Genomic DNA, 13,675 nt, shown 5'->3' with positions numbered 1-13,675 from the left:
CCTGGCCTTGATGACTGTTCTGCTCTTCCACTGATGAAGCACAGCAGCCGGGTGCTCCCTTTCTGTTCACACCAATGTTCCCTCCCATTGACTTACCAGTTACATTGAGCTGGCTCCCTGCTCCATAGATTTAGCTCCACACACCGCAGCTGTACACAGTAGTATCATTGAGAGTCACATTGACAAGGCTCAGAATGTAACTGTTCCTGCTGACATTCCTGGAAAGCTGAACACGATCATGGAAACCCTGGGTCTTGGTGAGGGTGCCATTCACAAAGTGGCTTACCACCCACTCCCTGTTGCTGCCAGGTCGCTGGTAGTGCCAGTGGACATCAGTGTCAATCACACTGGCATTGCACATGGCACACTGGAACTCAGCAATTTCACTCTCTGCTACCTTGCTGACCACTGGATCGTGAATGAGGACTGGATCAGCCAATGGGTGTGTTCATTCGAAGAGAAAAAAATAAAGTAACTGGAATTGAAACATTTTATAACATCTCCTTCTGGTTAAATGATGATTTGCAGAAGATGAACTGAAGCTTCCAGTCTGGATATTGCTGTTTGTAATTTGAGGGGGAATGATTTGAAGCATATCCATCAGTTGAATGCTTTCCAATTTGTTGCTGTGATTCATTTTGTGAATAAACTATCAAGAGGAGAATTTCACAATGCTCACAGCTGATGGATTGGAACAGACTGAGCTGCCATTTAAAAAGGTTCATTTTCACCAAAAAGCAATCGATGGTCCCTGAGCACACGCTCTCTGATTCATTATTGCTCCATCTGATTCTGTATCCTAACAGTGTACAGGGCTGTGGGGAGAGAGCAGGACATTGGCAGTCGAGTATGATGCTCATTTGAAGGGCCAGTACAAAATAACTGTCTCCATTCTGCCTGCCACAGTAGAATGGTACTGTCGTACCGTATCCCAGTTCCCAATACCGTAAAGTGCATGTAGGTCTACACATACCAGATATACTCAAGTCATAGTTGAATTTTTTTGACTACTTTTTAAGGTTACATTTATGGGGGTGACTATTACAGGGATACCACATTTAAGGGGATGAAATTCATGCCGGTCAATATTCATACTGTGTCGTTGCAGAAGCAAAATTAAAGGCAAAATAAATAAAGAAAAACAAAGATTACAGTAATTCTGAAAATCTGGATCAGAGCATGACGGCTGGTGGACTGGAAGACCCAGAATGGAATGGTACGGCCAGCAGACTGGAAAGCCAGAGTGGAGTGCAGTGGAATGGGCAGGCACACTGACTCATCAATGTTGATCTGTTAACAGTGAAGAACCAGTGTTGAGTTTTACATGAGATATATGGAAAATTCCAAATTTTTAGACAAAAAGTAGGTGTTACTTTTTCATGAGATTGACTTTTACTCAGATATATACAGTGTATCATCACCATCTTTCCTTCAGTGTCACTGAGTCCAGTGTCCCAACACCAAGGGGACCACAACAGCTCAGGAAGGCAGCTCACCATCGCCTTCTCAAAACATACAAAATCGGACCTGGAGTAGGCCATTCAGTACTGCATTTCAACATAATCATGGATGATCATCCAACTCAGTCCCTTGTTCCCACGTTCTCCCCTTACCCTTTGAACCCTTTAGTCCTCAGAACCATATCTAACTCTTCCTTGAAGACATTCAATGTTTTGGCCTCAGCTGCTTCCTGTCGCAGAGAAGACATTTCTTCTCAAGGGTTGTTCACGATGGACAACAAGTACCAGCCCAGTCAGTGATGGCCCCATCCCAAGAGTGAATGAAACAAAACCAGACAGAGACAGGAGAATGTTAAATCCAACACTGAGGACAAACGAGATGGAGAAGCAGAAAGACAGAGAGGAGAGAAAGTGTTTGAGATTGAGGAACTGGTCCAAGAGGAGAAACAGTTTATTCTATCTGTGAGTAAAAGCCGAGAATTGTTCTATGTTTATATCGAGCTCTCTGCTTTCTCTTTACCAAACGAATTTAACAAATTCTCCTCTCCAATAAATCCATGTGAAAATGGTTACTGTGTTAGATTATTCTAAGAATTCCAGCCTTGGGCAACTGTTTGTGTGGAGTTTGCACATTTTCCCATTGTCTGTGTGGGTTCCCTCTGGCTGCTCCGGTTTCCTCACACAGTCCAAAGATGGGCAGGTCAGTTGAATTGGCCATGCTAAATTGCCATAGTGTTAGGTGCATTAGTCAGACGGAAATGGGACTGGATGGATTACTTTTCGGAGGGTTGGTGTGGGCTTGTTGGACCAAAGGGCCTGTTTCCACACTGTAGGGAATCTAATCTAAAAAAAAGTTAAACAGGACTTACCTATTAGTCAGCCGGGTTCCATGCCCACTGATATCTCCCCACACTTTACAGTAATAGATCCCAGCGTCACTGGGCTGCACGTTTGTGATGGTCAGAATGAAGCTGTTATTGGAGGGATCTCTGGAAGGCTAGAATCGCTGAGTGAATCCTGGACTCCATTGTGTGGCATTCTTCATGCCATGTGTAAAACCCACTCCAAGCTATTCCCTAGTTTATTTCCCGGTCCCAGTGAACATCAGTGTGTGTCACTGCAGAATTCCTCATGGTGTACTGTAACTGGGCAGTGTGACCCTTGGTGACATGTCCCAAGCTCGGAGACTGGAGAAGGACTGGGACATTTGCACCTTTAAGAGAAAACGTATGAATAAATTAAAACTTGTCTGAACAACTCCAATTTAGAGTTAACGAGAAAGGACAGATGGTCAGAGTATCAGAGTGAACCAGTGGAGTTAATTATTCAAACTAACCATGACATTATAGACCATAAGGCCATAGGATATAGGAGCAGAATTAGGCCATTCAGTCCATCAGGTCTGCTCTACCATTCGATCATGTTTCAAACCCATTCTCCTGATATGTTTTAATCTCATTCTCTTGCTCTCTCCCCATAGCCCTTGATCTATTTGCTCATAGGAACTTATCTATCTCTTTCTTAAATATACTCAATGACTTGGCCTCTACAGCTCTCTGCAGCAATGAGTTCCACAGATTTACCACCTTGTGTCTGAATAAATCCCTCTTCATCTCAGCTGTAATTGATTGTCATTCATTTTAAGGCTATGCCCTGGATCCTACTCTCTCCAACAAACATCTTGTCCACGTTCACTCTATCCAGGCCTCTGAGTATTCTGTGATGAGACAAACTGTATTCACTGCTCATAATGTGGTCTCCTTTCATTTGGGAAATGAAGCACAGACTGGGTGACCCCTTCTCAGAACACCTGCATTCTGTCTGCAAAAATGGCACTAATCTCCCAGTTGCTTGCGAGTCCAACACATCATTGTGTTCCCTGGCCAACATCTGTCTCAGTCTTGCTACAGTGCTCTCGTGAAGCTCAGAGCAAGCTGGAACAACAGCACCTCATTTTCCACTTGGTTACCCTGCAGCTTTCTGGAATTAATATCGAGTTCAACAATTTTAGAGACTGAGCACTTTCCCCATGCTTTTCCCCTCCCCCACACACCAGGCCTTGTCATTACACAGTCAGCTACAGCACACTACCCATTTTCAGCCACTAACTAGCCCCGTCAGCAGCTGCTCATTCCCCCAGATCAACCATAACCCACTCCTTTGCCTGTCAACAGTTTTTTCCCTCACACTGGGCTCTATGTCCATCTATCATTTACCATCCTACTCCTCCCCACTCCATCTTCTGTATAAAAAAACATCATTTTCCTCATTGCCATTAGTTCTGTACAAGGGTCAATGGACCCGCCAAATTGATTCTGATTTCTCTCCACAGATGCTGAGATTTTCCAGCAATTTCTGTTTTTATCCTCAGAAATAGAATCATAACGTCTCTGAGTGTTATTGTTTGAAAGACAAAGTATTAATAAGGAAATAGAGACCATGCCAAATACCAGGTGCTAAGGAATGGACAGTGGTCCATCAGGTAGGCACTCCATCTGAGGACTAGAATGAAACTTTACAAACTAGCTTGTGAAATTCTAATGGCAGGTCATTTATGGATGAGGAACATACAGTCCAATATATTAAACATTTTTATTGGTCAGGGTTACACAAAGAAGTTAAATTTTGTTGTGGTTCTGTTTGCCGAGCTGGAAGTTTTTGTTGCAATCGTTTCGTCCCCTAGCTAGGCGACATCATCAGTGCTTGGGAGCCTCTTGCGAAGTGCTTCTTTGATGTTTTCTCCGGTGTTTATAGTGGTCTGTCCCTGCCGCTTTCGGTTGTCAGTTTCAGCTGTCCGCTGTAGTGGTTGGTATATTGGGTCCAGGTCGATGTGTTTGTTGATGGAGTTTGTGGATGAATGCCATGCCTCAACAGAACCACAACAACGAGCACCCGAGCTACAAATCTTCGCACAAACTTTGAATGTTAAATTTTACCAAACAATCTGGTCCACATCATGACTTGGGGAATCTCCAACCCTCAATTAAAGCTTCACCTTTAATTCCGATCGTAGTTTATGAAGAACCGTTTAGCAGGGTCTTAATAGATTGTGTAGGAGCCCGACCACAACCCAGAAATGGATCTCTGCAGTGGTTCAAGGTGGCAGCTCAGCACCACCTTCTTCAGGGCAATTAAGGATGGGCAATAAATGCTGGCCCCGCCAGTGACACCCACATCTCACAAAACAATTAAATAAATTGCTGCACCTGAGCTCAGCTTCCTTCCAACAGAGAATCCATCCCCGAGATCACTGTCCATCACCTCCCCAATCTTCTTGATAACATACTGATCTCCAATTCATTCATTTGATCAGAGGTTATTGCTGGAGGAGATTGTCATGTCAACTCTACGTACTGGTGATATTGAGCTGGCTTCCTCTCCCATAGATCCTTCCCCAGATTGAGCAGTAATAGACCCCAGTGTCATTGGGCTGCACGTTTGTGATGGTCAGAATGAAACTGTTACTGGAGGTATCTATGGAAGGCTGGAAATGCTCAGTGAATCCTGGGTTCCATTCTGTGGAGCCACTTTCTGAATGTATTAAAACCCACTCCATAATTTCTTCTGTGGAGAGTCGGTACCAGTGAACATCGGTATGTGTCACTGTGGTGTTCCTCATGGTGCAGTGGAACCGGGCAGTGTGATCCTGGGTGACATGTTCCAGGCTTGGAGACTGGAGAACGACTGGACTACTGATGCCTTTAAAGAAACAGATAACAATCAGTTTATTCCCACAAGAGCAGATTCTCTGTACTGCCGTATTGAAAGGATCTGACAGGATGGTAGGAGTTTTGAGTTAAACAGAGAGAGCACATTATTACACTAAATGATTGAGATGCATCTGTGACTGATTCAGATAAAAAAAATCCATCAACACGAATAGAAATAATTGAATAAGCAGTCTGTTAAATAATATTTCCCAACTCTCGTCAGAATCTGATCAACAGTTTGGATGCACCAATTGTTTTTCTGCAACAGATTCAAAACTCACATTCACTTCCATCGAGAAGGACAAGGGCAGCAGATAAAGAGGAACACCACCCCCTGCAAGTCTCCCTCCAAACCACTCATCATCCTCTCTTGGAATATATCATTGTTTCTTTGTAGTGACTGTAATGTGGTCAGTTAGGTGGACCTCATAGAACATGAGTTCCCTGTTTGGGGCTGTTAACATGGTCTAGTCAGGGAGACTTGGCTGACAAATATAAAAAAGAAGTGTCAGAGGTTCTGCTTGTTATGTACCAGGCTAGACTACCCACTGGCAGTATGACTTGATGAACTTCTTCCCATTTCTCATCTGCCTGAATATGTGATGGTCTCCATATCCCTATTAAGACATCATTTTAAAGATAATAACATTCAGGGATACTTTCAGATTCTTTTTCTGCGTATGCCTTTCGATACGATTACTTTCAATTTTCATCTTTCTGCAGTAATTCTGTTAATTTATCTGAGCTAAAGATGTTTGCTTTGTCATCTATTTGTTCCTAGTTTATGCTAACCATCTGATCAAACAGGGTATCTGCTAATTCCACTTCAATTTTCTTATTCGTACTCTTTGATCTCTCTATTTCAACTGGTGACTTTGTAGCCTCATTGCCACACAGTCAGGAAAAATCCCAGAATATGTGTCCTGCAATGACTCAGTTGCCTGAGTTTCCACTGGCTGTCCAATCACCACTGATCACACTCCCACCTGTGACCCAGCTATATCATTACCAAGGACAAATTGTATTCTTAGTGCTGAGAGTTTGTCCAGTCCTTCTACCATGACTTTTCTATTCTTCACTAGACACTCTGAGCTCACTTTATAGAACTGACCATTTCCTGCCTCACCTTGAATTCCTAGTACTAGCACCTTTGCTGGCAATAGTCCATCAGAAGTACATCTCTCTTCATTTTTCAGCATCACAGATTGAGAGGATACCGTATCTCTTAATATCCTAACTTCTTTACCTGCTATCCAGGTAAACTTTACCATTGCAGGTATATGGTTTAAGAAGATCTGGCACTTGCTCCAAAACCAACCTCTGACTAACTTGTACATTCTGGTGCAGCTTTCTAGCCTCCACTGTGTTTTCCATTACCACTCCAACAAAAGTCACTGGCTTAGCCTGTTTCCTATATCTGGCTTCCCAGTGTTTTTACTAACCCACCAACACTGTGATTTCATGTGGCCTACTTTATTGCAGTAAAAACACGAAAGCTTTTTAACTTCCTTTCCTCTTCAAGAATTCTTTTTTAACATGTGGCATGTTGTCCTTAGATTAGATTACATTACAGTGTGGAAACAGGCCATTCGGCCCAACAAGTCCACACCGACCCGCCGAAGCGCAACCCACCCATACCCCTACATTTACCCCTTACCTAACACTACGGGCAATTTAGCATGGCCAATTCACCTTACCTGCACATCTTTGGACTATGGGAGGAAACCGGAGCACCTGGAGGAAACCCACGCAGACACGGGGAGAACGTGTAAACTCCACACAGTCGCCTGAGGCGGGAATTGAACCCGGGTCTCTGGCACTGTGAGGCAACAGTGCTAACCACTGTACCACCGTGCCGTCCTTATGATCATCACTGAGATCTACCCTTCCCTTTCCATGCAAGAATTTCTATTTTCCCCAATTTCCATCTCCCATGGATTGAAATTGATTTTGGAAGCTAAACTTTGATTTATGGGCTAACTCATAACCATCAGCCATTTCAGCAGCTAATCTTGCTGTTTTAACTTTCTGCTCTTCCACATGAGTTCTTACTACTTCAGGAAGTGAATTTTTAAACTCCCCCAAAATAATAATCTCTCATAAGGAGTCAAGTTTTGCTCTGTTTTTAATGCCCGTATCCACCTATCCAAATTCCTTTATTTGTAGATTTGATCAGGGTCCCTCCTTACATTCCTGAAACATTGCCTATAGGCTTCTGGCACAATCACATCTGCACAGAAGATGGTTTTCTTCAGTTCCTCTTATGCCCCAGACAGCTCCTCTGATAGTGATGCGAATACCTGACTAGCTCTACCTACAAGTTTTATTTGGATCGACAAAACCCACATGGTCACTGGCCATTACATTTGTTTAGCCACCTTTTCAAATGAGATGAAAAAGGCTTCCACATCCTCCTCATCAAATTTGGGCAATGCTTGAATATATTTAAACAGTTTCTCATCAGGCCTTTAGCTACCATGGGTTTGCTCATCCTCACTCTGTTCCTCACTCAGCTTACCTTCAGCTCCATCCTTTTCAGCTGACTTTCCAGGCTAAGTGCCAATTTCTGAAGTTCAAGCTCTCTCTCTTTCTTCCTTTCCTCTTTCTCCTTTCCTCTCTCTTCTCTCTCTCTCTTTCTTTCACTTTTTCTTGCTGTTCTCTCTCTCTTTCTTGATTCTTTTCTCTCTTTTTTTCTTTTTGTTCTGCTAAAGCCATTAATTTTATTTTCCTTTCTTCTGCTTTTAATCGTAATACAAACTGTTTCATTTTCAATGATGTTTTAGCCATCTCTAAGGATTCTGATGGCATTTCCAGCAAATGTAAATGCTGAGCTATCACTGTAATTATCTCTCCTTTCCTCACGGAAGGAGGCAGCTCCAACCTCAGCTTGTCTGCTAATTCCAGCCGCTTGGCCTTAACCACCTCTTGTAAAACCCCCAAGGTCACTTCTTCCACCCCCAGAAAATTCTTAGTGACTGAAAGAGCCATTGCTATCCCAAGTAACACCTGTAACAAAAGACACTAACACCTACCACTCGCTGCCTTCGAGTCCAACAACACTAATACCAAATCAGAAGGAAAGAACAAATCCCACACATAGCCCCAATCTGCTATGGACCAGGCCAGACCCCCTCAAAACATTTCAGAAAGTGGACCAGACTCTAGCTTTGATAGCTGTTTTAGTATATGTAATGTGGATATTCCAGGACATATGCAGTTTGTCAACCCACGTAGTTTTAAACAAAACAGAATTTATTTTCAAGATTAAGCACAAACAAAAGAGAACAGAATATTGCTCGCTGAGATGGAAGGTTCATTTTCAGATAATAATGATGATAATAGTGATGATGATGATGATGATGGTGGTATAGGCAGAACATGTAGAAATATCTGGTATGACTCAGCAGAGTCAATATGGTGCCATGAAGGATAAATAATGCCAGACAAATTTATTGGAACACTTTGATGAGGTAAGAAGCAGGATAGATAAAGGGGATCCAGTTGATAATGTATTTAAATTTAAATAAGGTACCACACATTAAGCTACTTAATGCAATGAGAGTCCTTAACGTTGTAGGTAATAAGGACAGAGGATTTACTGACTAACCAATGGCAAGGAGTTGGGGATAAATGTGGCATTTTCAGGGTGGCAATTCTCAAAATAAACTGCTTACCCTGAGGTCCCCTATTTCTATTCAAAAATGTTACCATTCATCAAGAGGAAATGCTTTAAATATTTAAGCAAATTTTGGGTGGCATGGTGGCTTAGTGGTTAGCACTGCTGCCTCACAGTGCCAGGAACCTGGGTTCGATTCCAGCCTCGGATGGCTGTCTGTATGGAGGTTGTACATTCTCCCTGTGTCTGCGGGGGATTCCTCCGGGTGCTCCAGTTTCCTCCCACAATCCAAAGATGTGCAGGTTAGGTGAATTGACCATGCTAAATTGCCCATAGTGTTAGGTGCATTAGTCAGAGGGAAATGGGTCTGGGGTAAATATAGGGGAGGGGAATGGGTCTCAGTGGGTTACTGTTTGGAGGATCAGTGTGGACTTGTTGGACCAAATGACCTGTTTTCACACTGTAGGGAATCTAATCTAATCTAATTACCCACCAGGATTCTGTGAATTAGAAAAAACAGACTTTCCAAGTAATAGGTGCCTCTTTGAACTGAAAAACAATCCAATTCCATCAACCTGCAAGCAACCTAATGATTTCACAGTTTACTTTGTCTGCTCATAAAATCTCTCCCAAAGCAAAAAAATTCCCATTCACACTCCAAGAACTGTTTCTGTCAGATTGATTTCTTTTTTAAAAAATGAATCATCGCTGCAGAAATATTGTCATTTTAATCTTTAAATCCTCTCATACACACAAAGACCAAAACCATAAGTCACTCATTCAGAATTCAAACTCCATGCAAAATGACATTAAAATTATACAGAAACCATCCACCTCACATCAGTATTTAAACTCTAATGAGGGGAGTGCATGGGTAATCAAGCCCCAGTTAACCACAAGCCATACTAAATGTGCCACTGAATCAACAGCCATTTTATCTATTTTCTGTCCTCCAAGTTAAAAAAGCAGGTTGATTAATGATCTCAAACATGACATTTATGATCAGCAAGACTGATTCTTGAAACAAGCAGAAAATGTGATCTACAACTGTATTTCTATTTGAGATTAAACCATATCTCATTAATTTCAAACTTATATTCATTCACAGACAGGCTAACACGGCTCTGCAGAAGTAGTTCCTACTATATGTTGAAAAAATGCCTGAATGAAAGACCATTCCAGTACAGCAAGGACATCACATTAGATGATATCTCAGAATTTTTTCAATTTCATGTGAATTGGGTGAAACCAGTGCTTTCATTTTGCTACAGAACTTTAAACAGTGGTTCTTATACATTTCATGAATTATTTCAATGAAAGAATATACTCCCAGCTCTGTCTGCTCCTGCACACCCATTAGAATTGCACTTTTAAATAAAATTGTCTCCACTGCTCTTACTTTTCCATCGAATCTGAGTATCCTTACTTCTCTCTGCATTACATCTGATCTGCTATTGGCTGCCCAGTCCCCCAAAATGGGAGAAGTAGAAGAGAAAGCCCCAGGAACTACTTGAGCCAGGATGGGGACTGGAGCCAGAATCTCAGCAACATTCAACATGAAGCTGCAGCTAAATATGTTGGAAATTCCCAGAATACTATACTCCCAGAATCTTCCCTAATCAGATGACTCAGTTGGCTGTAGTATAATGTAGAATAATGACAACATCTCAGCTTCAATCCCAGTCTCAGCTGTGGGACTTCATGGAGAACAAGCCCCTCCTCTTGCCCTATGCTCAATGTAGAGTGGTTCCCTTTATCCTGATTGAAATGTCTCTGGAATGGAGAGACACGGTGTGCCCCTTTGCACTCAGTGTTTCATTCCCAATCCCTGAGAGATTCCCCTGCAGATGTGACACCTCATAGAGCAATCTTCCTGACTCTGCTCACCCAGTCCAATGGTACTGACACTCTTGTGAGTCGCATGGATTTAATATCATTCATTCTCGAGGATAAAGCTTCACATTTCCCACAGGTTATTGTTGGAGGTGATTGTCATGCAAACTCTACTTACTGTTGACAATAAGTTGGCTTCCTCTCCCATAGATCATTCTCCAGACTGAGCAGTAATATACCCCAGTGTCACTGGGCTGCACGTTTGTGATGGTCAGAATGAAGCTGTTACAGGAAGGGTCTCTGAAATGCTGGAATCGCTCAGTGAAACCTGGGCTCCATTGCGTGGAGGATGTGTTAAAACCTGCTCCATAATTTGTTCTGTGGACAGTCTGTACCAGTAAACATCAGTGTGTGTCACTGCGGTGTTCCTCATGGTGTAACCGGTCAGTGTGACCCTCGGTGACACGTTCCAGGCTCGGAGACTGGAGAAGTACTGGACCAGTGATAACTTTAAAGAAAAAGATAACAGTACTTTTATTCTCACAAGAGCAGATTCTCTGTACTGCCGTATTGAAAGGATCTGATAGGGTGGAAGGAGTCTTGAATTAAACAGAGAGAACAGGAGAGAACACGGAATCATTGAGCTGCAGTTGTAACCGATTCAGATCAAACAAAATCCATCAACAGAAACAGGAATAATTAAATATATAGAGTGTTAAATAATATTTGTCAACTCTGTTGAAAATCTCATTGACATTTTGGCCATGACAATTTCTTTTGCAGCATGATCAAACCTACATTCACTTCCATCTGGAATTACAAACGCAGCAAGATCCCCTCCAAGCCACTCACCATTCTGATTTGAAAATATATCGCTGTTCATTCAGTATTGGTGGATCAAAATTCTGGAATTCTCTCCCTGAGAGCATTGTGAGTCTACCTGCAGGACATGGACTGCAATGGTTCAAGAAGGCAGCTCACCCCCAGCAATAGCAATAATGATAGTGATGATGGTGATGCTAATGGTATCGGCAGAACATTTAGAAATGTATAACATCAATCAGCAGAGTCAGCATGGCATCACAAAGGATAAATAATGCCAGGCAACTTTACTGGAACTCTTTGATGAGGTATGAACCAGGATAAATAAAAGGAATCCAGTCGTTGTCATGTATTTGGATTTTCAAAACACTTTTGATAAGGTACCCCACATGAGGCTACTTAAAAAGCTGAGAGTCCTTGGTGTTGTAAGTAGTATGGACAGAGGATTGGTTAACTAAACAATGGCAGTAGTTGGAATAAAGGCAACATTTTCAGAGTAACAACCTGTAATTTGTGAAATGTCACAGGGCTCAGTGTGAGGGCCACAATTAATGACAATCGATATTAATGACTAGATGAGGAAAGTGAATCGACTGCAGCAAAATTTGTGGATGGCACAAAAATAAATGGGAAGCTAAGTGGTAAGAATGATATAAAAAGTCTGCACAGGGATATAGACAGGTTCAGTAAGTGGGCACAATGTTGGCACATGAAATGTATTGTGGGGAATACAAGGTCATGTACTTCAACATGAAGAATATGATTTTATTTCTTCATTCAAGATGTGAACATTGCTGGCTAAGCCAGCATTTATTACCCATCCGTAATTGCTCAGGGTGCAGTTAAGAATCTGTGGGTTCTTTGCTGTGGGTCTGGAGTCACATGTAGGCTAACCCAGTAAGGATGGCAGTAAACCAGATGGGTGTTTCCCTCACACTCATTTCATGGTCATCATCAGAGGTTTGATTCCAGGTTTTTTAAGGAGTTCAAATTCCAACATTTTCCATGGAGGGATTTGAATATGGAGTCTCAGAACATGCCCTATGTGTGTGTTAATAATCTAGTGATGATGCCACTTGGTCATTGCCTCCCATGAAGGGAAAGATTGCTGGATAGCCCAGCACAGAGGGACTGGGAGGGTTGGAGAGTATGTGTGAATCACTGAGAGCTAGCATCCAAGATCATCAGGGAGTAAGGAGGGAAGATGAATGTTGGCCTATATCTTTAAAAAATAGGGAGACTTTGCTACAACTATACAAGGCACTAGTTAGACCAGAGCTGGAATAATGTGGGCTGTTGTGGGTCCCTTATCTGTGGGAAAATACACTGACATTGGAGGCAGTCCAGAGAAGGTTCACTCGGTTGATACTGAGTGTGGAGGTATATTCTTATGAAGAGATAGTGAGTTGGTTGAGTCTGTACTCATCTGGATTTAGCAGAATGTGAGAAGAACTTAGTGAGACATATAAGATATTGAAGAAGTGATACAGGGTCGAAGGTCTACTTTTGGAAACAGTAGAGACTGATGACACTGCCAGTTCGCAAGGCGGTCAGATCTGTCAATCAAAAGTTGGCGCAGAGGCAGAGCGGAAGAGTCGGACATCGCATAGAGCCGTGGTAATAGGGGCCTCCATCGTGAGAGGAACTGACCGGGGTTTTTGTGGCAGCAGACGGGATTTAAGGATGGTGTGTTGTCTTCCTGGTGCCAGGATGAAAGACATCGCGAACAGAGTGCAGGAAATCCTCAAGGACGAGGGTGAAGAGCCAGAGGTGGTAGTACATGTCGGCACAAATGATGTCGGGAAGAAGAGGAGGAACATACTACAGCGGGACTTCGGAGAACTAGGAAGAAGGCTGAAAAGCAGGACGTCCAAGGTGGTTATCTCCGGTTTGTTTCCAGTTCCTCGGGCTGGTGTGGCCAGAAACAGGGAGATAAAGAACTTGAACGTGTGGTTGGGGAACTGGTGCAGGAATCAAGGATTTAAGTTCTTGGATCACTGGGGTATATTTTGTGGTAAGCATAAATTCTACAAGAGAGACGGTTTGCACCTTAATAGGTTAGGGACCAGCATTCTGGCAGGCAGTTTTTCTACTGCAACACAGCTAAGTTTAAACTAAGTGGCGGGGGGGGGGAGGGGACAAACTGGATGTTTAAAAAGGAAATTGAAGGGAAAGTTAGAACAAGAGAAGTCAAGAAAGACAACTATATCAATGAGGCAGAAAACTCGGAAAGG

At 42.6% G+C, this 13,675-nt stretch overlaps 1 protein-coding gene and 1 gene segment (V, D, J or C); one reads left to right on the top strand and one right to left on the bottom strand.

The window, feature by feature from the left end:
* The window catches only part of LOC122552552 (immunoglobulin superfamily member 2-like), a 1,022,215-nt gene that overhangs the window by 278,630 nt on the left and 729,910 nt on the right, over positions 1 to 13,675 (top strand). The gene's annotated exons all lie outside the window — the stretch shown is intronic.
* LOC122552560 lies at positions 4,731 to 11,054 on the bottom strand. The segment is given in 2 exon segments: positions 4,731 to 5,159; positions 10,798 to 11,054. Coding segments are annotated over 2 exon segments (390 nt in total).

Source organism: Chiloscyllium plagiosum, chromosome 9, assembly GCF_004010195.1.
Source record: "Chiloscyllium plagiosum isolate BGI_BamShark_2017 chromosome 9, ASM401019v2, whole genome shotgun sequence".
NCBI lineage: Eukaryota > Metazoa > Chordata > Chondrichthyes > Orectolobiformes > Hemiscylliidae > Chiloscyllium > Chiloscyllium plagiosum.
This window is presented reverse-complemented; position numbering and strand designations above follow the sequence as displayed.